Source organism: Dipodomys merriami, unplaced genomic scaffold, assembly GCF_024711535.1.
Source record: "Dipodomys merriami isolate MVZ:Mamm:240054 unplaced genomic scaffold, mDipMer1.0.p SCAF_14, whole genome shotgun sequence".
Taxonomy (NCBI): Eukaryota; Metazoa; Chordata; class Mammalia; order Rodentia; family Heteromyidae; genus Dipodomys; species Dipodomys merriami.
The window spans coordinates 37,487,100-37,509,931 of record NW_027202715.1 but is presented as its reverse complement, the minus strand read 5'-3'; the positions used below and the strand labels follow the sequence as shown (position 1 = coordinate 37,509,931).

The following is a 22,832-nucleotide window of genomic DNA, read 5'->3' as shown; positions in this document are numbered from 1 at the left end:
AAGGGATATCCTCTAAAGGTATAACTAGAGATACAGTGAAGTATTTAGATCCTGGATTTGATCTTTAGCATTATAGAGAAGAAAGAAGAGAAAAGAAAAAGAAAAGAAAAGAAATGAAAAGCTGGGTACACCAGTATATCATGCCTGCAATCCTAGCCACACAGGAAGCTGAGATCTAAGGACTGTGGTATGAAGCCTGGGCAGGAAAGTCTGTAAGTCTCTTATCTCCAATTAATTACCAAGAAAAAATAAGCCAGAAGTGAAGCTCAAATGGTAGAGCACTAGGCTTGAGCAGAAAAGCTCAAGGACAGCATACAAGATACAGGACTGACATACACACATACATACACACACACATACACACACACATACACACACACACGAGCTCTTTCAAATTAATTTTTTAATAACTAACAGGAAATAGTAAAATGGATGTTAAATGTAGAAAGCCCACAGGGAGGAAAAAACATATTTCAAATATGTCACCTGAAAACATCACTATAAAACAGTATAGTGAAATTAAACTGAAATACCATTCTCAACTGCTCATTCCACAAGACAGGCTGTCTGTCAGCTTCTTTGGCTGTTCATGATGCTGACCCATCCCAAAGGCTGATTAATCAAAGAAATGTTCACCTGAGCTTTGTTTCTTGGTTTGATGTCTATAGATACAAATTGAACCCAATACTATTCAGGCAAAATCTATGTTAAGAACTGGAAGTCTGCTTTAAAATTTTTAAACTTTTTATGGCAAAAAGACCATAATAGTAATAATACTGAAAGAGAAGAGAACCAACAGGCCCTCCCCCTGACTTGACTTCAAGAGAAATTGTGCATATAGAGTGAACAGGTCTTGGTGATATGACATAATATAAAAGTGACAAATAAAAAAGAGAGCCAGGGAAAGATTTTCATAAACATAGTCAACTGATCTTTGATAAAACTACTGAACCACTGAGCCTCAGTCTCCCTGTGCCACAATTAAAAACAAGACAGAAGTGTAGGAGCCCTTTTTTCTTAAATTATCTATAATTTTTACATTCTCTAAGAGAAATGACCTAAGTAGAGTCTCACCTCAGCTGAATAAAGGAGGAGCAAAAAAAAAAAGAAAGAAAGAACTCTCTCTTTAGGCATAAAAAGTGCTATTGTTCAGAGAAAGATATCAAGTTTGTCTTAGGTAAAATAAGAAGATATAATTCTTTTGGGGTTTAGAGCTTTATAAGTCAACCAATGAATTACTATTAATTTACTCTATGTAAAGGATTCACTCTAAGGATCAGAGGTCAATGAACATCAAGTTTTCTGATCTTCATTTTAATTCATGGATGCTGCAATTAGTAACTAAATACCTGCTTATTTGATTGTCATTGATTAAGATGGATCACCAAATACTGAACCACAATATTTAGAACAAATAGGACAACATCATTACAAAACATACCTTTGACTTGGCATTTTCATTTGTGTTCTATTAACGTCTATCATTTGAATGTGTATAATAACTAGATGACATTTTGCTGTTGTTTTGGGCATGCTCTTTGGAATGAAATATCCCTACCATCCACCCTCTAACACATCTAACATTATGGCTATATTTAGTGTTCTTTCCTTGCTGTGCATTATTTTATTTTTTGTTTCCTGACAATGAAGCATCAAAACCAATAGGATCAGCTTATCTAGGGTAACTGGGAAGTATAAAATCCCTAGTTATTCAATTCCATTTCACTAAACTGCGTGACAGTTGGCTATTCCCTGGTGACCTTGAATGAGTGTTCATTTTTATTTTCTTCAGGAAGCCAAAGAGCATCACAATGCCCCTTAGAAGATTTAAGTGAAATTCTAGTCTGTCTACCTATGTGTGACATTGGTAGTTCTTTTCTGTTTGCCTCTTCATGGTAAGGCTCATGCTACTTAATGTAACTACAAACTACAAACATATGGATTAGCTTCATTCATGATGTATGAGGCAAGGCAGATTTTAAATTTAGTTACTAATAAGTTGGAGGTTCCAATTATTGAGAACACATCTCAAAATCTTTAACTAAGCAAAAAAGTTTTTTTTTCTTTTTTGTCAGTCCTGGGGCTTGAACTCTGGACCTGGACTTTGTCTCTGAGTTTCTTCTACTCAAATCTATGGTTCTACCATTTGAGGCACAGCAACCTTTTTAGCTTTTTCTGGTAGTTTATTGGAGATAAGAGTCTCACAAGCTGGGTGTCTGTGGCTCCTGTCTGTAATCCTAGCTACTCAGGAGGCTGAGATCTGAGGGTCTCAGTTCAAAGCCAGCTCATGCAGAAAAGTCCATGAGACTCTTATCTCCAATAAACTATTCAGAAAAAGCCAAAGCGGCCCTGTGGCTCGAGTGGTAGAGTATTAGCCTTCAGCACAAAGCAGCTCAAGGACCATGTCCAGGCCCTGAGTTCAAGCTTCTGAACTGGCACAACAGAAAAAAAAATGTATTACAAACTTCCTTCCCAGGCTGGCTTCAAACTGTGATCCTCAGATCTCATGTGTAAGCCACAAGTGCCTGGTGCAAAGAAACATTTTTAAATACACAATTCCTACATCATTCAAAGTAGCCTCAAAGTCATAATCACCTGTGAATATAGAATTCGAGTAATTTTCTGGTGTGAGATGATTAACTTAGTATTTCTCAGACATGCTTGTCCATTAAAAACCTCTTGGCCTGTTTAAATTGGCAATTTGGGGTTGGCCATTAGCCTGATTAAATTACAATCTCCCATTTCATTCTGGAAAGAGGGACAAGAGTAAACGACTATTTTCTCTTTCTCTGTCACTGGGACAAAGTCCATTCAGAAGAGAGATTAGAGTGTACTAAAGTGGGACACACTAAATTCTCAGAAAACATCAGAATAGCTTTCCATTACAAGTAAGAAAAGAAGTGATTTCAATAAGAGAAGGCCTCAATGGATGCAGTCCTGGTCCTGCTGCTCAGTCTCTCATGCCTGCTTCTCCTTTCACTGTGGCGACGGGGTTCTGGAAGAGGGAGGCTTCCTCCTGGCCCTACTCCTCTCCCAATTATTGGAAATACCCTGCAGATTAATTTTAAAAACCTCAGCAAATCTTTAAACAATGTAAGTACTCTTCTTGCTCCTCTGATGGTTTACAATAGGAGATAAATTGAACCAGGCTTTAAAAGAAAAAGTTAATATGGGAGGAAAGTTATTACAGATTATCATAAAGTAAAATACTCATGTACATTTCCTTATACCAATGACTTTTCCAGATTTTTCTGCTTTTTATCTTTGTGCTCTTATATATAGAGAGAGAAAGGAGGGGAGGAGGGAAGGAGGAAAAAGGAGGAAAGGGAGGGAAGGAGGGAACGAAAGAAAGAGAGAGAGAGAGAAAGGAAGAAAGAAAGAAAAGCTTCAGTGGAAAAGCATTCTGCAGGATAAGAAATAGTTTCTCTGTGATGTGTTTCATGTGCTAGGGTGGCTTCTGTGGACTCACTCTGTGTTTTTAATAGCGGTGGATCCCAAGTTGAGCTGTAAAAATACTAGTGATTTTTATAATGCAGATTTCTGTGGTTCATCACAGGGCTATGAGAGTGTCAGCAGTAAGAGCCTCACAGGTGGTCATCTGCTACTGATTTGGTGTACAAAGGAGAATTATAAATCCCAAATATCAAATGTTGAATAAGCAGAGGTTCCAATTTGAGTCTTATGCTTCTTATCCATGGGACTCTGAAGATGAATTTAGAATCCCCTGACCTCAATTTCTTTCTTTGTGAAACATGACACATCTGCTGTGTGTTTGAATGTGAAGATGAGTTATAATGGTGTATCAACTGCCTGGTTCATTGCATGGCATATTGTAGGTCATCTCTAAGTGACAGCTATATCAAACAACATCCTACAATGTATCAACTTTGGAAATATTTGAAGTGTGTGCAAAAATAAAGAAAAAATACAAGGATGGTATCAAGTTTAATCAGGCTCATCCTGAGGAGCAAATAGTGATTTTTTTTTTCACTAGGATTTTTTCTTTTCATTTTCCAGTTCTCAAAAGTCTATGGCCCTGTGTTCACTCTGTATTTGGGCATGCAGCCCACTGTGGTGTTGCATGGATATGAAGCAGTGAAGGAAGCTCTGATTGACCATGGGGAGGAGTTCTCTGGAAGAGGCAGGTTCCCACTGGTTGATAAAGCTAATAGAGGTTTTGGTAAGTATGTACATGGTATTTGTTTGTGTGTTGGGCAGAAGATGTGGTGATAAGGAAGACAGAAAAAGAGGCCTAATGGGTTCTTAAGTCAGAGCTTGGCCATCCCTGTGGATGTCATCTGTCTGCTTCATCTTCCTTGCTGTGTTCATCCATGTTGCTGCTTCTCTTCATTTAGGAATTGCTTTCTGCAATGGACACAGATGGAGAGAGATGAGACGCTTCTCACTCATGACTTTGCGCAATTTTGGGATGGGGAAGAGGAGCATTGAAGAGCGTGTTCAAGAGGAAGCCCGCTGCCTCGTGGAGGAGTTGAGGAAAACCAAGGGTGGGTGCAGCTTTCTATCACTAAACTTAACATAGCACTCTAGATAAAGAAATAAAGTGTTAACTTACTATTTTAAGTATAAGTGATAGGATTTAAGCAAGATAATTTGATAGTTACCACAGCCCAACTTGGAAATATATGAAAGTTTTAGAATAGAAAATTCATATCAGAAAGCACTGAAATAAAATGTGTATTGGTATTCTGTCCCAAATTTTGTTTGCTTTTATTTCAAATCAGAAATCATAACTATAGAGGTGGAATACATTCTCTGAAGAGTTAAGAACCATTCCACTCTCTGCACACTATAGCTTCTCCGTTGTCTTCATCATACCAGAGAATACTTGCCCAATGAACAAGGAGGAAAGAAACAATCAACCCTATAGATTCCAAATCACAGGAAAGCTGCTTCCATTCTTTTATTTTCTTTCTTTCTTTCTTTCTTTCTTTCTTTCTTTCTTTCTTTCTTTCTTTCTTTCTTTCTTTCTTTCTTTCTTTCTTTCTTTTTTTATTGTGAAAATACCGTACAGAGGAGTTACAATTACATGGGCAAAGATAATGAGTACATTTCTTATCAAGCATTGTTGCCTCGTCCTTTGTTTCCCCTTCCCATTCCTTTCCATACCTCCCCCTGTCCCCTCACTTTTTGTCCTTCTCCCCCCCCCACCAAAGTTGTAAAGTTTGTTTTTTGACATAATGACTTGCACATCTCATTGTTGCAATGGGTCTACCTGAATCCCTATTTAAATGATTTGTTTTTTCCCTTCCCCTCCACAAATTATAACAACATCAAATACAGTGAAAGCAGGGGTTATATTGTGGGGGAGGGACATACAAAGCAACAAAGAAATCATCTTATAAATATGTTAGAAACAATCGCATGAAAGAAAAGACATTTGGATACTTATCTTGGGGTTCATTTCATCTAATATAAACTTATCTGACCTTTTTTTCTTGTCTGAGACATATACTAGTTATTGCAAATAAGGGAAACCATGGGGCCTATGTTTCTTTGAGCCTGGCTTACTTTACTTAATATAATTTTTCCAAGTCTTTCCATTTCCTAACAAATGGGGCAATGTCATTCTTTCTGATAGAGGTATAGAATTCCATTGTATATATATACCACATTTTCTTGATCCATTCATCTACTGAGGGGCATCTGAGTTGCTTCCATATCTTAGCTATGGTAAATAATGCTGCAATAAACATAGTTGTGCTGGTAGCTTTAGCATAGTCTTGTTTGTGATCATTTGGGTAAATGCCCTAGAGTGGGATTGCTGGGTCATATGGGAGCTCTATGTGGAGTCTTTTGAGGAACCTCCATACTGCTTTCCAAAGTGGTTGAACAAGTTTACCCTCCCACCAACATACAGTAAGGTTCCCTTCTGTCCACATCCCCTCCAGCATCTGTTGTTATTAAAGTTCTTGATTTTTGCCATTCTAACTGGGGTAAGGTGGTATCTCAATGTTGTTTTGATTTGCATTTCTTTTATGGCTAGAGAGGTTGAGCATTTCTTCATGTGTCTATTGGCCATCCTTCTTTCCTCTTCAGAGAAGTTTCTCTTTAAGTATTTAGCCCGCTTATTTATTGGGCAGTTGTTTCTTTGAGGATTTGTTGTTGGGGGATTTAATTTTTGAGTTCCAGGTATAGTTTAGATATGAGACCCTTGACCATTGTATGGCTAGTGAAGATCTTCTCCCAATCTGTGGGCTTTCTATTGATCTTGCTAGCTATGTCCTTTGCCATGCAGAAGCTCTGCAATTTCATGCAATCCCATTTGTCCAACCTTTCTTTGATTTGTTGTGTTTCTGGTCCCTATTAAGAAAATTTCGGCCTGTGCCAACAAGACGTAGGGTTTCTCCTATTCCATCCTGTAATGTTTTCAGAGTGACTGTTTTGACTCTGAGGTCTTTGATCCATTTGGAGTTGATTCTGGTGCAGGGTGATATATAAGGATCGAATTTTAGTTTTCTGCAAGTAGTTAACCAGTTTTGCCAGCACCATTTACTGAAGAGGCTGTCTTTCTTCCATTCTATTTTTTTAACTCCCTTGTCGAAGATTAGATGACTATAGGTCTGTAGGTTCATTTCTGGGTTTTCAATTCTATTCCATTGGTCCTGAGGTTTGTTCTTGTGCTTGCTTCCATTCTTTTAAACTAATTGGTATGCCCAGTTTCATCAACATGTCCCAGTAGTTCCTCAATACCCCCCAAAGCATTGTGGGAAACATTGGTGGAATATATCATTTTCATTTCTTGGTTATCTCTTAAAGGAATTCTCATGACTTATTTTTTCTGTAAAAGCCACACAACTGTCAATTTTTATCATTATTTCTTCTTTCATAATACTTATTGTTTATATGTTTTGTGTAAGCATATGTGGTGGCATAAATATACAAAATATACACAATGTAAACTGATTCAAGTATTGTCAGTGATTATATAGCCTTACATCAATTTAGTCTGCCTCCCTTATCATTTTGGCCTATCATTATTTCTGATGTTATTAGATTTTGTTTTAGTGAATACATAGTCATTATTGTCCTCCTATTGCTGACTCAGCTACTATGTGCTTCCTGCAGATTATCTGCTTAGGTCCTAATTGAGCTTGTTTTTAGTACACATTATTTGTACAGAGGTACAAATCATTGTAACATTTCTATGTAAAGTTACAATGTATGTTATGTATACTCTTCCTATCATTTCTTCCTTCTTCTTCTGTTTTTGTGTACCACACCTGGGGCTTGAACTCTGAGCCTGGGTACTTACTGTCTCTTACCATTTTGTTTAATAGTCTCACAAACTTTTCCTGGCAGGCTAGCTTAAAACCCTGATCCTCAGAAAGCCTCCTGAGTAGCCAGTTTTATGGGCACCGATTATGAGTGCCAGCCACTACTTGAATTATTATTCTCTTACCCCATAGTTCATCTCTACTGGTTGAATTTGTGATCCTTTCAAGTATTCACTATTTGTCATAAGCTTCTAGGCCTCCATTACTTGTTTCCTATCTATATTAGTGCTGTGTAATCTATGAGCATTTCAAACAGGTATAATGCTTTTCTGAATTATCCCAGCAGACAGCTGAGATACAAAGGGGGTGAGCAAGGCAATGAATATGAACTAACTTTCTTTAACTACTTAGGTTGTAATAGTCAACTCAGATTTCAGGAAAAAGTGATGTGTTGACTAAATATATGATGAATATTTGGCTGTTAGGAAAATTTGTATGTAAGATAGTACATATAGTTTCTAAAGTACCTTTCTTTTAGTATTTTCTATGTACAATTTACTGAAATTTTATAATTATTTTCTGTTCTTCAGGCTTACCCTGTGACCCCACTTTTATCCTGGGTTGTGCTCCTTGCAATGTGATCTGCTCTATTATCTTCAAAAATCGTTTTGCTTATAAGGATCCGGAATTCCTTAACTTGATAGAAAAATTGAATGAAAACATCAAGGTTCTGAGTTCACCATGGATACAGGTGAGACCAAGATCATTTCTCCCTGAGAAGACCCAGGTCCTCTTCTTTTCTGATAATTCCAACTCTATTTGGTATGGAAGCAAATGTTCAAAAAGCTTAGTCCTATCTAGTACATCCTAAAGACAACTGGAGGATGTCTAAGCGAAAGGTGCAAATACAGAGTTGGCTTCCCAGCCTGTTAGCTCACTGCTCTTTGTTTTACTACTAAGTCCCAAATGGGTATCTCTATAAAGTATTTTGTTCATTTTCAGAAATATGACCAGTCACTTAATAAACATCCAGGTCCTTTCTAAAAGAATCCAAACCCCACGGGCTTCTCCATCAATCAACTGCTCCTCTTCATTGTAGTATTAGGGACTTGTATTCTAAAGTTTGAAGAGAATCAGGAATCACTTGGTAGGATCTGGGTAGATGATGGCTGACTGCTATCCTAGGTGACTAGAGAACCAGGTTAGAAAATGTTTCCTTTTATGGTGTGTGAATCATAAAAGGCCTCACAAGATGTTGCTGAACTGAGTTAGCGTGCCTTAAATTCTGCATAAAGAGAAATCCTTTGATCATGGAGAAATCACTTAAATACTCTGGCTCACAATTGTGTTTTAAGTCATCTTTTCCTAGTTTACATATACAATGAAAGTTTTTCCTCTTGATACACAAGATGCTTTGTTCATATTTCTAGGTAAAATTTATAACCAGACTTTTCTCTTTCTTATTCAGTCAATTACTGGTTTTCATTGTAGGTCTGCAATAAATTCCCTGTTCTCATGGATTACCTTCCAGGGAGTCATGATAACTTACTTAAAAATTTTGCTTATTTGAAGAATTATTTCATGGACAAAGTGAGAGAACATGAAGAAACACTGGATGTTAACAACCCTCAGGACTTTATCGATTGTTTCCTGATAAAAATGAAGCAGGTAAAATGTTTACATTCGCTCAGTTATTTGATTGCTGGGCATTTTGTGGTTGCTTAACTAGTTCTGTATTTACAAGAGATGCTTTGATGATCAGGGCAGCAATTTTTTTTTGTCGGTCATGGGGCCTGAATTCTGGACCTGGCACTGTCCCTCAGCTCTTCAGCTCAAGGCTAGCACTCTACCACTTGAGCTGCAGCACCACTTTGGCTTTTTCTGCTTATGTGGTGCTGAGGAATCGAACCCAGGGCCTCATGCATGCAAGGCAAGCACTCTACCACTGAGCTACCTTCCCAGCCCCAGGCCAGCAATTCTTGCTAACATTTTATACATCTTTTATGTGCATGAGTCTACACTAAACAGCCTGGAAAACATTTTTCATGTTAGTCATGCCCTAGATGAACATAGGAAACAAGCAGTTGGCAATTCTACATCACAGCAGGCCAGTTGGATACCTAAGCCTTGGCAACTGCTGTAACTCCATCTCATCCTATTTGGGCAGAAAATGTGTCAACTGCCTTTCTTTATGATTTATGGTCTCTTGGGTTTGTACATTCCAATTCCTTCTTTCATTTGTTCCTTAGTGAAAGTGACTGGTTGCCTTCCATCTATACTACAATGATGACCTGATTTGATCTTAATGAGCCAATCCTTATTTCCTGTGATTCCGTCTAGACTTTTTTGCCTAAGAAGACTTTTTTTCTTTTGGGTCCAGTCATGGGGCCTGAACTCTGGGCCTGGGCACTGAGGGCAGCTCTTTAGCTCAAGGCTAGTGCTCTACCACTTGAGCCACAGCACCACTTATGGCTTTTTTCTTTTTGCTTATGGGATGCTGAGGAATTGAACCCAGGGCCTCATGCATGCAAGGCAAGTGCTCTACCACTGAGCCATCTTCCCAGCCCCCCTAAGAAGACTTTATCATTTCAACTACACCATGAGTCTATAGTATATATGGAGGCCAGACATTTTTTTCTATTGTTGGGACTTGAATTCTGGCCTTGGGCACCACTGTCCCTGAGTTCCTTTTTGCTCAAGACTTGCACTTTACCACTTGAGTCACAGTGCCACTTCTGCCTTTTTCTGTGATTGACTGGAGATAAGAGTCTCATGGACTTTCCTGCCCAGGCTGGCTTGGAACCATGATTTTCAGAGCTCAGCCTCCTGAGTAGTTAGGATTATAAGCTTGAGCCACTAGTGCCTGACTGAAGCCAGTAAATTTTTAACAAAGAAGTGGAATGTAAACACTTGACAAAATAAGTATATAAGAAGTGGAGTTTGGGCTAACCAGCACTAGATTCTCCTAATACTGTGATTCCTCCAGTTTCTGTGTTTTGTACCACTGTAAGGTATTTTAGATTCAGTGTCATTAGATATACATGTAAATCAATGCATCAAATTATTTCTAGGAAAAGGACAATCATCAATCAGAGTTTAATTATGAAAACTTAGCATGTACTATAAACAATCTGTTTGGTGCTGGGACAGAAACCACAAGCACAACCCTGAGATACTCTCTGTTGCTCCTGATGAAGCACCCACACATCACAGGTAGGACCACACATGAGAGTTAAGTGAGTTCTGGGGGTGGGGATGGGGGGAATGCTGCTAAGACACAGCCAGTGTCTTTCATTTCATTTGTTAGAGCCACTTTACTGTTTAACCATCTGTGCAACCAACTAAAGCCTGGGGAAGATGACCGAGAGAAGGAAGGATAATGCAGCAGTAGAAAGGCAGGGCAATGCACTCTGTTGCTGTATCTCTTTTTCTGGGAAGGTGATTTGTGGCAGGAGTTGTGACTAATTGGCATAGAATCACATATAGGTCTTAATACCAAATAGCTAAGTTGAGGATGTGTTTACTGGTTCACACCTGTAATCCTGGTTACTAAGAAAGTAGAGATCAGGAGGCTCATAGTTCAAGACAAGCCCAGTCAGAAAATTTCTAAGATGCCATCTGATGGACAGGCCAGGTGTTGTGTTACGAATCTATAATTATAGCTAAGCAGGTGTCCATAGTTAGGAAAATAGCAGTGTTTGGCCAACCCCAGCCAAAAATGTAAGATGCTACCTGTAAAATAACTAAAGCAAATAAGAATGGGAGCCAGGGTTGGAGTGGAAAGGCAACTATCAATCTACAGCAAGGCTCTGATTTCCAAACCCAGTCCCAGTACCACAAAAAAATAAAATACAATTCATTTGAATAATGAGTCTATTGTGAATTGACATCTATTTTATTATAATCCTAGTGGAGAGAGAAAGAGAGAGAAAGAGAGAGAGAGAGAGAGAGAGAGAGAGAGAGAGAGAGAGAGAGAGAGAGAGAGAGAGAGAGAGAGAGAGAGAGAAAGAGAGAGAGAGAGAGAGAGAGATCTGTGATCTGTGATCTGTGTTCCTCCAAGCTGTGTAAAATTGCTATTTGGGAGTGAGAACAAGGCTGAAAAGGAAGCTTCCCTTCCCAGCCTTCCTCCATGTCTCCATTCATCAGGAAACCGATTTTCCTCCACAAGGAGAGGGTAGCTTTGGAGAGAAACTGAGCCTGAAAAGCCCTGTACACTGGGTTTCATAATAACAGAGAAAGTTGTACAAACAGGAATGTTAAAGATTTACCTTCAATTTTGACAAACCATCCCTTTTTGTTCTCACTCATAACTCCTCAATGTAGCAACCAGCTATATTTCTAGATAGTTTAAAAACAAACAAGCAAGAATCTCTCTATATTTTTATGATATTACTGAAAACTTTTCTCCAGGTTCCCACCAACATTAAAGGAATAAAGGGCACCTACCCTAGACAGGATGCCACAGAATTGATAACACCTGACTTGAGGATGAAATCATGAAATATTTCATAGACAGATACGTAAATGTCAGGGTCTGATGGTGCAGGAAATGTCAAGAGTGTGTCCTGTCACCGTGTCACTGTTCATTATTTGTGTCTCGCCAGCTAAAGTCCAGGAAGAGATTGATTGTGTGATTGGCAGACACCGGAGCCCCTGCATGCAGGACAGGGGCTGTATGCCCTACACAGAGGCTGTGCTGCATGAGATCCAGAGATACATTGATCTGCTCCCCACCAACCTGCCTCATGCAGTGACCTGTGACACAAAGTTCAGAAACTACCTCATTCCCAAGGTGAACTCTTTTCTCTGCTGCCCCTTAGCGCCCCTGGTGTTTCCAGATTTGCAGTACCATTTCAGATACCTGCCAACACAGAAGAGAGAAGCTGGAACATATTTCATGTGGCAGCATGATCTATTATGTGCAGTGTCCAGTTTGGGACTATTAATCTTAACCATGGGTCTTTATAACTTAAGTGAGACTCTTCCAAACTTGTTCTGCCTATTTAGAATTGTTTTTCTGGCTAGTCACAGGTGTTGAGAGTTCAGAGTGAATGTTCAGAGTTCAGTTTGTTCATTTCCCAAAAGATTCGGCTGAGAGTTTTGTCAGGACATTATTTAAACTATTCATAATTTTGTCAGGTGCTGGTGGCTCACACAGTAAAGCTGAGGATTGTGGTTCAAAGCCAGCCTCAGTAGGAAAGTCCATGACATAACGTAAAAAAGCTGAAGTGGCGCATAGCTCAAGTGGTAGAACTGTAGCAATAAGTAAAAGCAGCTCCAGAACAGCCCCTAGGCTGTAAGTTCAAGCCTGGCACACACACGCACAAAATATCTGTACATAATTTTGAAAAGAATTTATTTCCTTCAACTTAACACTATGTCCCTAATTCATTTGGACTTTACCACTTAAGCTACAGCTCCACTTGTGGCTTTTTTGGTGTTTATTGGAGATAAAATATAGGTCTGCCAGGTCTGGCTTCAAACTGGGATCTTCCAACTTCAGCTTCCTGAGTAGCTAGGTTTATAACACCCCAATGATATCTCTGCTTGTCATTCTCCTAAATCAGAAATCATTCCCTTGCCTTTGAGTGCTTCTTTCAGTATGTCAACTTTCCAAAAGAACCAAAAGACAGCATTTCCTAAGTTCCGAAGGTGATCCTTTGTCATTGTTTTCTGTAAATTAAATTCCAGATATAATTCATAATGAAGATAGCATAGTATGACACTCTCTTCTTTGCTTCCATTGATGATCTTTGCCTGACCCAGTGATTCTGCCCTGAAATGCTAAAAAACAAAACAAAACAAAAACAAACAGATGAAATTTCTAATTCTATCCTCTTTTGTTTCTTCCAAGGCTTAATGTTTCCTACAGAATTCTCTGTATTGAAACAATCTGAATTGTAACAGCTTATTATAACAAACCAATTTTAACAAAAGGCCTGCTTTTTGGACTTGATTTTCTTTTAATTTTTTATGGTTATAAAGGTAAAGAATATGTTTCTTTTTTGACAGTGTTACTCCCCCTCCATATTTTCCCTCCCATGCCCAGCCACAAGTTGTATTGTTCATTTGCAGCATAGAGTCTAGTGAGTGAATTGTTTTCTTTGTTCACCATTTTGATGTTTTTATTGATTGATTGATTTTGTCACTGATGGGACTTGAACTCTGGGCCTGGGTGCTGTCCCTCAGCTCTTCAGCTCAAGGCGAGTACTCTACCATTTGAGCCACAGCTCAACTTCCAGTTTTCTGAGTGTTTTATTGGAGATATAGGAGTCTCACGAAGTTTCTTGCCCAGGCTGGCTTTGAACCGTGATCTTCAGATCTCAGCCTCCTGAGTAGCTAGGATTACAGGTGTGGGCCACCAGCACCCGGCTTGATGTTTATTTTTTAAATCCTATACACATATACTCTGAAAATTCACCCTTTAAACAAAATCTAGCATTGATCCACAACCCAGAGAGGTACATGGTATATATAGTGACAAACTGGAGTGGGAGGTGGGACAGGCACAAGGGCCCACTCTTGAAGAAAACGTGAGCAGGTCAAATGTTTTTGCTATCCCTGAGTGACTAGAACTTCAAATGCTTTTTGAGGGCACATTATCCTAATCTTTGCTGCTATTTTCAGAAACAGCCCCACTGATTGCATCATCTGCCTCATAGGAAATGTCATTGCTCTGTGGTTTTTTGTTTGTTTGTTTGTTTTAGCTAGGACTAACACTCAGCTTCATGATTTCTTTATTAACCTGGTTTTCTGTGTGTGTTGTTTCCAGGGCACAACCATATTGACATCTCTGACATCTGTGCTACATGATAACAAGGAATTTCCCAACCCAGAAACATTTGACCCTGGCCACTTTCTAGATAAAAGTGGCAACTTCACGAAAAGTGACTACTTCATGCCTTTCTCAACAGGTAATACTCTACCATTCGTCCATTTACCTATGTAACTTCCATCCCAAATTCCATCCAACAACTGTATTCTCTGGGACAGATAGAAACACTGGGCTTAATACTATAACAGTTACATACCAGGAATAACTATATTCTGGTGTTTTTTGGTTCTCTAGGAAAACGGATTTGTGTAGGAGAAGGTCTTGCCCGTATGGAGCTGTTTTTATTCCTGACTACCATTTTACAGAACTTTAAACTAAAACCTCTAGTTGACCCAAAGGACATCCACACCATCCCAGTGGCCAATGGATTTGCTGCCTTGCCACCCTCTTACCAGCTCTGCTTCATTCCTGTCTGAGGAGGTTCACTGTCTGCCTGCTACTGTGCCAGCACCTCTTCTGAGACCCTGACCGCCTTCTTTACCTGTGCAGGATGCCTTCCCTCCCCTCAGCGCTCATATGACCTCATGGGCTCAAGATCCAGGAAATCCATTCACCACTCTATAGAGTTAGCAGGGATCACTGCACCAACACACCTGCTATTCCTCATGTCTTATTACAGTTGTTCTGACCATGCCAATTTCCAGTGCACAGCTACAGCTGGGTGGTTTGTATATTATTATTGAAAAACAACAAAATGATTCACAGATATTTTGGAGCCATTTCTTCTCTGTTATGCTCTTGATAATAATCAATCTTGATTGTTCTGACAGTTCTCAGTCTTTCCTTTCCTGTGTCAATGAAGATGAAAGAAAACATTAGTGCAGAGAAGATGCTGTTCTACTCAATGAAAAGCTAGCGAATGTAAGGGGAGGATGGCAAAAAAACAGAATCAGCTGAGTGTCACTCAGTGTTTCTAGATGTTTTAATTTGAACTAGAGGGAAAATTCTTAGAAGTAGATCCAGTTTGCAAGGAAATAGAATGGGAATGAGTCATAGGAAGGAAAATAGATTAAGGTTAGAATTCATGGCCCAGTTTTGATGTTACTGAGAACAAGCAAGGAAACTTGAAATATTATTTAGCCAATCTAAGGCCATGTGTAATGTATGAGTCCATATTTCTGAATGTTTTTCTTTATATATTTTTAGTCTTCTTTCTTTCTTTCTTTCTTTTGGGGGGAGGGTCCAGTTGTGGGGCCTAACTCTGGGCCTGGGCGCTGTCCCTCAGCTCTTCAGCTCAAGGCTAGCGGTCTACCACTTGAGCCACAGCGTCACTTCTGGCTTTTTGATTTTTGCTTATGTGGTGCTGAGGAATTGAACCGAGGGCCTCATGCATGCAAGGCAAGTGCTCTACCACTGAGCTACCTTCCAAGCCTCTCTTCTTTCTAATAAGACAAAAATCACAGAAAACATCTCCTTTTCTATTATTTTTCTACATTCCACGTATTGTTTTATATTCAATATAAATGATGACAGCAGCAACCTGAACTCATTATCCGATCAAACTGTAGAATATAAACAGTGTACATCTAAAACATGATGGCAAATATTTTCCTTGCCTTTCATCTTAAAATACTAAATACAAAGTAACTTCTCATTTTACTTCCTCCTCTATGCCAAGGGAAAAAAAATTTGTCAGGCAATTTGCAGCCAACACTACTGTCTATGTGGATATGTGCATCTTTACATACATGAGTACACACACACTGATCCCTACACTGTAGATATTGTTTGTAGATACAGTTTTATCAATAATGCTTCACGGAATTCTTTATTGCTCCTAATGCTCCTAGTGCATGAGCTTTGTACTTTGCTGTTTGACCACTGTACTCTAAACCAGAAAAACCTTCAATATTATAAAAATATGAGATAAGATTTTTTTTTTTTTTTTGCTGGTCCTGCGGCTTCGACTCTGGGCCTGGGCCCTGTCTTTGAGCTTCTCTGGCTCAAGATGAGCACATTACCATGTGAGTGACAGCACCACTTTTGGCTTTGATGAGTAGTTTACTGAAAATGAGATTCTCACAGACTTTTCTGCCTGAGCTGGCTTCAGATAAGATTCTCACAGACTTTCCTGCCTGAGCTGGCTTCAAACTGTAATCCTCAGATCTCAGCCTCCTAAGTAGCTATAATTACAGCCTCCAGCACCCAGGTAGATATAATCTTAATAGGTAACTTAATTTCAACCAATATATTAAAAAGATATTTACACTTATGGTATTTTTCAAGATGTTTTGAAGCATATGAACACTGTATGAAGTTCACATCAGGTTAAATGTATTCATATCCTTCCACATTTATAATTTCCTTGAGATATATCATTCACTTTTAGGATAGACACTATATTATCATAACCAATTTCCACTATTGTGTATTAGACATTATAGGTTTTTATCTGTGGGATTGTTTTTGTACTAATCCAGGGCTTGAACTCAGGGTGCTGTCCCTGAGCTTTTTGCTCAAGGCTAGTGCTCTACCACTTGAGCCACAGCTCTGGTTCTGGCTTTTGGGGAATTAATTGGATTAAGAGTATATGGTTTTGTAGTACCCAGAGTCTTGGAGCCCCTCGTAGACCACCAGAGACCTTGGACAATGCAAGCGGCAAAGAGTCGTTTATTAACACACTCGGGAGCACAGACCTCATGCACACCGTTGTAGGGGTGTTAGCAAGAGGCCCTGAACAAAGGGTTACAGCACCTTTTATACATTTTAAGGTAGGGGCAGGGCACCAGTAGACACTCACAGCAAATCACTATGCCACGCAGGAAATTTTGTAACACTCTTTGTAAAATGATTGGCGCTGGGTGACTCAAGGGGGATGGTTGCTTTGGATGATAAGGGTTAGGGGGAATTCTCATAGGTGGTCATTATCTCGGGGTCCAGTTCCCAGAGGAGAATCTGGAATACATGTTAGCCATTGTTCCATTGTCTGGGGCTTGAGGTCAGCAGTTAGTTATCTATCACAGCGGTTACATTCTTTAGAGTTTGTTGACACAGACCTATCTTAATACTTTAATGTTAGCAAAAGCAAGTTACAGAAGCGAAGTCAGCAGTTAGTGACTGCAAAATGGTGAATATAATTCTCAGTTCTTCAGTTTAACTCCAGCACAAAAGAAAAGAAAAAAAAGAAAGAAGAGATAAGACGATAATGGTGTGACATTGCTCATTATTTTCCTTATAAATATACTCTGTACTTACTCTATAGTCTCACACCTAATTCTTGACAAAACTGCTAGGAAAGTGAATGCTATGGAAAAGTAGTTTTCATTTCACCAATAGTCATGAGTGAGGCCATACTGCAGGCAAAATAGATCCATAGACAATAGAAAAAAGACCCAAGGCACACCCAGTAAGCTCTGAAGCCTAAACACAGTCCATGAATGGATTCCTCTAACTCAGAGGAAAAACCAGCAAGAGAATCAGCAGACAATAGACAGTGCATACATAAGAACCCTTGCCGAGTTAATATGATACACACATGTGCATCTGCACAGACATATACACATATGCATATAATTTGAAAGACCCTAGTCCCCTAGGATACTTTCGTCAATGGGAGGGCACCCCAGAAACTCAGACTCCAGGCCAGGCAGGGAGATACAACAAGCAAGAGGAGTTTATTTGGCATTTGCGCAAACGGACTCTGCCTCGGGAAGGGAGAGAGCCCCGAGCAGCAGTTACAAGCCTTTTTAAAGGCAAAAACCACAAGATTAACACATAAGGTCACCATATACACCAACAATCACTTTGCCACACGGGAAATTTTGTAACACTCTTTGTAAAATTCCTGGTGGGGGGGAGGGGACTCAAAGGGGGGTGGTTACTTTGGACAATAAGGGTTAGGGGAGTTTACATAGTTACAGACTTGTGATTGGTTGACATTTGGCCTAGTTTGCTGGTCCTGCCAGGTGGTCGTTATCTCAAGGTCCTGTCTGGGGAATTTCTAAATGGGAACTGAGGAACACATACTGTCTGTTCTTTATCTACAACCACTGACCTTGTCCTGGGGCCGACATCTGGGCTCTGAGACTTTACCCAATTCCTTATTTCCAGGGAGGGTGTTGGTGTTAGCACAAGCAAGTTTACAAAAGCAAAATCAGCAGTTAGCAATTGTAAAATGTAACTCTAATTTTTAATCTTTCAAATTAATCTAACAGGAAGAATAATAATACATCATTTAAAAGAAAATGGATGGACCTGGAAAATAATTCATATTGAGTGAGTTAATTCAGCCTCAGAGAGACCAAGTGCATACAATCTCTCATATATGCAAGTTACACTTAAATATAAACATATATTGAAGCACATATATAGGAACATATATATATATATGCGCACATAATCAAACTGAATAAAGCATGGTTTCTATGGTGTAACTCCTTTGAACATTTAACATTTAACACACAACAAAGTGAATACTATGAAGCTGAAACATGTCTTGTCTGAACTGAGATACATTCTAATGGGAGGAGCAGTCATGTGGAGAGAGGAATGGTGAGTGAATGCTGGCCTGTCACTTGAGAGTGGAACCAGGAAACTGGAGGAGAATCATAGGAATTTTACAGACAGGAGAGAGAGGGAGAATAAGGAAAGGGGTAACTGATCAAATGCATCACACAGTAAAGGGATGGTTAATGAAAACTCCTTTGTACAAGTATTCAAGGATAATAAAAATAATTATTTCTATTGTCAATGAAATTAAATCAGCCATGAATAAATGGATGAGGTCAAAGAGAATAAAATAAACAGCTGTATAACATAAAGAAGAAAATTTATGATATAGAGAGTGACTCGAGAAGTAGTTCTGTACATCAAGTGGTAAAGTGCTCACCTTGAGCAAAGGAAGCTCAGGGACAATGCCCAAGTCCAGACATAGTTCAAGCCCTAGGACCTGCAAAAAAATAAATAAAATAAAATAAACAGTGACTTAAGAATTGCAACAATGTTAGGTGAAATGAACCCCAAGATAAGGATTCAAATGTTATTTTTCTTTCTTGTGATTGTTTCCAACATATTTATAAGATGATTTCTTTGTTGCTTTGTATGTAAGCCTTGCATTCACTTTATTTGAAGTTGATATAATTTGTGGAAGGGAAAGGAAAAAACAAACTGTTTCAATAGTGTGGGACACACAGGCAGCAAAGATGGCCCTGAGAAGAAGTTGAGTGGTCACAGCCCGATTTGTTTATGTTCAGTGCATAAACAGCTGGGGGGGGGGGGGGGGAAGCTTAGGTGCATGATAGGGCGTGACCTTTACAGTGATTCGTTGGTTCCATTTCCTTCCCTCCCACGCAGTCTTTTGCTTTAAAAAGGGCTTGTTGTGTGATAATAAACGAGTTCCTGCTTGACTTGACTCCCCGCTGCATCTGATGGTCTCCAGGGCTAAGGGAGGCTGGGGAATGGGCCAGCAGTGCACTTACCTTTCCTTGGACCCCACCATCTTGTGGGACAGATGAAGACCCGACAAAATAGGGTTACAGGTGGACCCATTGCAACAATGAGATGTACAAAATGTTATATCGAAAAATAAACTTTACAACTTTGGTGGGGTGGGGCGGTGGAGGGGGTGGTAGGGGGGTGTGGGGTGGGGGTATGGAGAAGGGAAGGGATGGTATGGGGAAACAAAGGAGGAAGCAACAATGCTTGATAAGAAATGCACTGACTATCTTGCCCATGTAATTGTAACCCCTCTGTATGGTATTTTCACAATAATAAAAAAAAAGAAATGCAACAATGTAATTGAAAGTGAAAAACTAAAAGCATATTAATTCAAATAAAAGAAAATACTTGCTTGAAACTGTGACCAACAGGCAGGATCAATTGAAAGAGAGAAAATCAGGAATTGAAGACAAGGGGGATGAATTCACATATTCACTGACAACACAGAAAAAAAAGCAAATAGAAACAGATTAAATAGAGACAATTAGAAAATAGTTCTGAGCACTGTTATAACTTCCAACAAGAGGGTTAGAGGAATCCAAAGGCACAATTGCAAGGTAAGTCAGATGGTACTGGCAAGATTGACAATTCTAGTTGCATACTAAACACACCTCTTCTACAAATTTTAAATCCAGGGTGGAGAATTCGGGAAATAGTGACTACTTTGATGTGGAAGGTTGACCTCTCTAAAAAAGTGTGTCATTGCTCATCTTCTTTCAGGGAATTATAACAAAGGGCAATCTGTTCAGACTGAGTTTGTTGCAGGCTTGAAAACAAATAGTCATAGCTCAGGGAATCTTGGAATAGCTTACAACAGTGTTTAAGTGAAATATGAACAGAAGAGTTGGTGGTGGACAGGGAGAAGGCCTGACATGGACCCACAGTGACGTTTCAGTGGCTCAAGCAGTGAAGGGTGCAGTGGACGGAAGCCCAAGCACTGAACCCGTGTCTGGCACAGTCAGTACTGAGAGAGAAGTCAGAGGGCTGAGTAGTGTGGAACTTACCTTCAAGTCTTCTGATGCACATAGAGTAATCAAATCTTTGTGATAACCAATGGAAAAACAGAAAAGAGATATATGAATAAAAGCCAAGAAAAGATTTTCACAAATAACAGAAAGTGATCTGAGGCAAATCTACCAAGTCATTTGATTACAATCTTACCTTGTTGCCATCAGCTCATTCCTTAGGAAAAACTGTTGTTGTTTTTTTTAATTTAGAGTACTTGGTCTCAAAGATCTTTCATATCTTTGTAAGAGGAAAAGTTCATGTGGGATCCTCATTTCAGCAGAAAGTAGCTGAGGCAGAGAAGAGACATGTATCTATCAAGGCAAGCTACTGAGCTTGTTTTATGCAAAATAAGTTGGTGTGAATCTTTTTTCTTTAGGGCTATGTGGGTCAAGCAGCAGGCTACTTACTTCATTTTACTTAATTTGCTTACCAGGATCTGGGGTCACTCAAACTCTAAAGATTATAAATGCAAACTTTTCTGACCTCTATATTAATTATTAACTAAGTGCGTGATCATTTGAATGTCACTGATTAAGAACAAAAACAAGTATTGAGCCATAGTAAGCAGTTACAAAATTATTTGCAAACACAGTTGAACTGAATGCCTTCCTCAAGGGGAATGGTATAAGATGTAGGAAATGTGTGTTTTAGACTCAGCTCTGCAACAGGTTTTTATGTCTTTCATCAATGTCCTCAATATCTAGGAAGCAGTTTCTAAGCCCTAAAAGGGAAACAATTTTACTGTAGAGAAAGAAAAATGAGAGAATTAAAATGGTTATGATAGCCACATAAGATTTCAGAATCACTATATAGTAGTCTGAAAAAAGTGGCACGTAACTAAATTCTAACGAGTCTTAATTTTCCATACCAAGGAAGATAAGAGGCCAAGAACAGTGGCTCAGACCTGTAATCCCATCATAGGCAATTGCCACTTACGAGGCAAAGATTCAGAGGGCTGCAATTTGAGGCCAACTTAAGCAAATAGCAAAAGCCTGCCTCAACTAACAGGCCAGGCATGGGTGTGTGTGTGTTTGTAGTTTTAGCTTTTGTGGAGGGATAGATAGGAAGATTATAGTTCAGCATAGCTTTAGTAAAATGAAATTTGACTCTTTTAAAAAGAAATAACTATGGAGGTATGTCTAGACTATTATAGCATCTTGCACTAGTAAGTGCAAAGCCTTGAGTTCCAACCCCAATACCACCAAAATTACAATGTAAAACTACCTGCTGTAGCCAATTTAGAACAAATATGATATACTTACGAACTTACCCTTACTTAACCATTATTTTCCTAACAAGACATGTTAATTTAGCAGTATTTGCATCTTTCAGTTTTGCATTCTATGGTTGTTTTTTCATGAGTTTAAACATCCTTATGACCAATGATGACTCGATGATGTCCACATAACTCAGTAATTATTGCTCTTGATACTGTCCCTTCTTTACTGTGTATTTCATTGGCATCAACGAGTTATAAAAGAGGATTTTTTCCATATAAATATTTTATAATAAAAATACTATACAGAGAGGTTACAGTTGCATGAATAAGGTAATGAGTACATTTCCTATCAAGCATTGTTACCTCCTCTTTTGTTTTTCTCTTACCTTCCCTTTCCTCCCCACCTCAACTCCTCCCCCCACCCCAAATTGTAAAGTTCATTTTCAACATAGTGTCTTGTACATCTCATTGTTACAATGGTTCGACCTGTATCCTTATTTCAGCATTTTGTTCTATCCCTTCCCCTCCTCAAATTATAAAAATGTATATACAAGATGCAGGGCACTGACATCCAATACAGTGAAATAGGAGTTATACCATGTGGGAAGAACATACAAAAGAAAAAAAGAGAATCACATAGTGCATTATAAGTATGTTAAAAACAATAGTAAGAAAAAAAAAGAGGATTTTATACTGACATTTCCATTTATGCAAACTTTGTATCTTGTTTTATTTTCATTTCCTTCAAATGAGACCAAAATCAGCATAACAGCTTTTATGGTTGTGAATAGAAAGTAGAGAAGCCATCATTCTTCCCACCTCCCGACTAAATCACATGACAAAGGCTTTCCCCTCAGCTATACTGAGCAAGTTTCAATGCTGCAGTGGTGGGAAGAGAATTCCAGGACTGTTCTTCAGGAAGCCATGGTGCATGGCAATGGCCATGAGACATCTCCCTGAAACCCTAGCTCTTCCACCTACGAGCCACATGGCATTCACAGTTCTCCCATACTCCTGATCATCCCTTACCTCACTAGAAAAGGAAAATACCAATGATTGTAGCCATTCATTTTTCTGTTATATAATAGTGAAGGAAATG

At 39.0% G+C, this 22,832-nt stretch overlaps 1 protein-coding gene and 1 long non-coding RNA gene across 2 annotated transcripts; one reads left to right on the top strand and one right to left on the bottom strand.

Annotated features, from left to right (window-relative positions):
• Nucleotides 1-2,754: 2,754 nt before the first annotated feature.
• Nucleotides 2,755-14,839, top strand: LOC138826153 (cytochrome P450 2C19-like). The gene is made up of 9 exons (XM_070021252.1): nucleotides 2,755-3,093; nucleotides 4,018-4,180; nucleotides 4,356-4,505; nucleotides 7,826-7,986; nucleotides 8,727-8,903; nucleotides 10,307-10,448; nucleotides 11,840-12,027; nucleotides 14,008-14,149; nucleotides 14,305-14,839. Exons 1-9 carry the CDS (start codon nucleotides 2,926-2,928, stop codon nucleotides 14,484-14,486), a joined length of 1,473 nt encoding a protein of 490 aa, XP_069877353.1. The 5' UTR covers nucleotides 2,755-2,925; the 3' UTR covers nucleotides 14,487-14,839.
• Nucleotides 12,592-20,875, bottom strand: LOC138826154 (uncharacterized). The gene is made up of 5 exons (XR_011371571.1): nucleotides 20,668-20,875; nucleotides 20,511-20,545; nucleotides 18,899-18,958; nucleotides 14,664-14,858; nucleotides 12,592-13,019 (listed from the first exon to the last, which is right to left on the bottom strand). It is a non-coding gene; the product is annotated as an uncharacterized lncRNA (long non-coding RNA).
• Between the last annotated feature and the right edge of the window lie 1,957 nt (nucleotides 20,876-22,832).

Excerpts from the sequence above, each read along its gene's own strand:
- LOC138826153 (XM_070021252.1), top strand. The coding sequence starts at position 2,926 with ATGGATGCAGTCCTGGTCCTGCTGCTCAGTCTCTCATGCCTGCTTCTC. Across the intron at positions 4,181-4,355 it reads TAAAGCTAATAGAGGTTTTG|GAATTGCTTTCTGCAATGGA; the intron begins GTAAGTATGTAC and ends CTCTTCATTTAG. Across the intron at positions 12,028-14,007 it reads GAAACTACCTCATTCCCAAG|GGCACAACCATATTGACATC; the intron begins GTGAACTCTTTT and ends TGTTGTTTCCAG.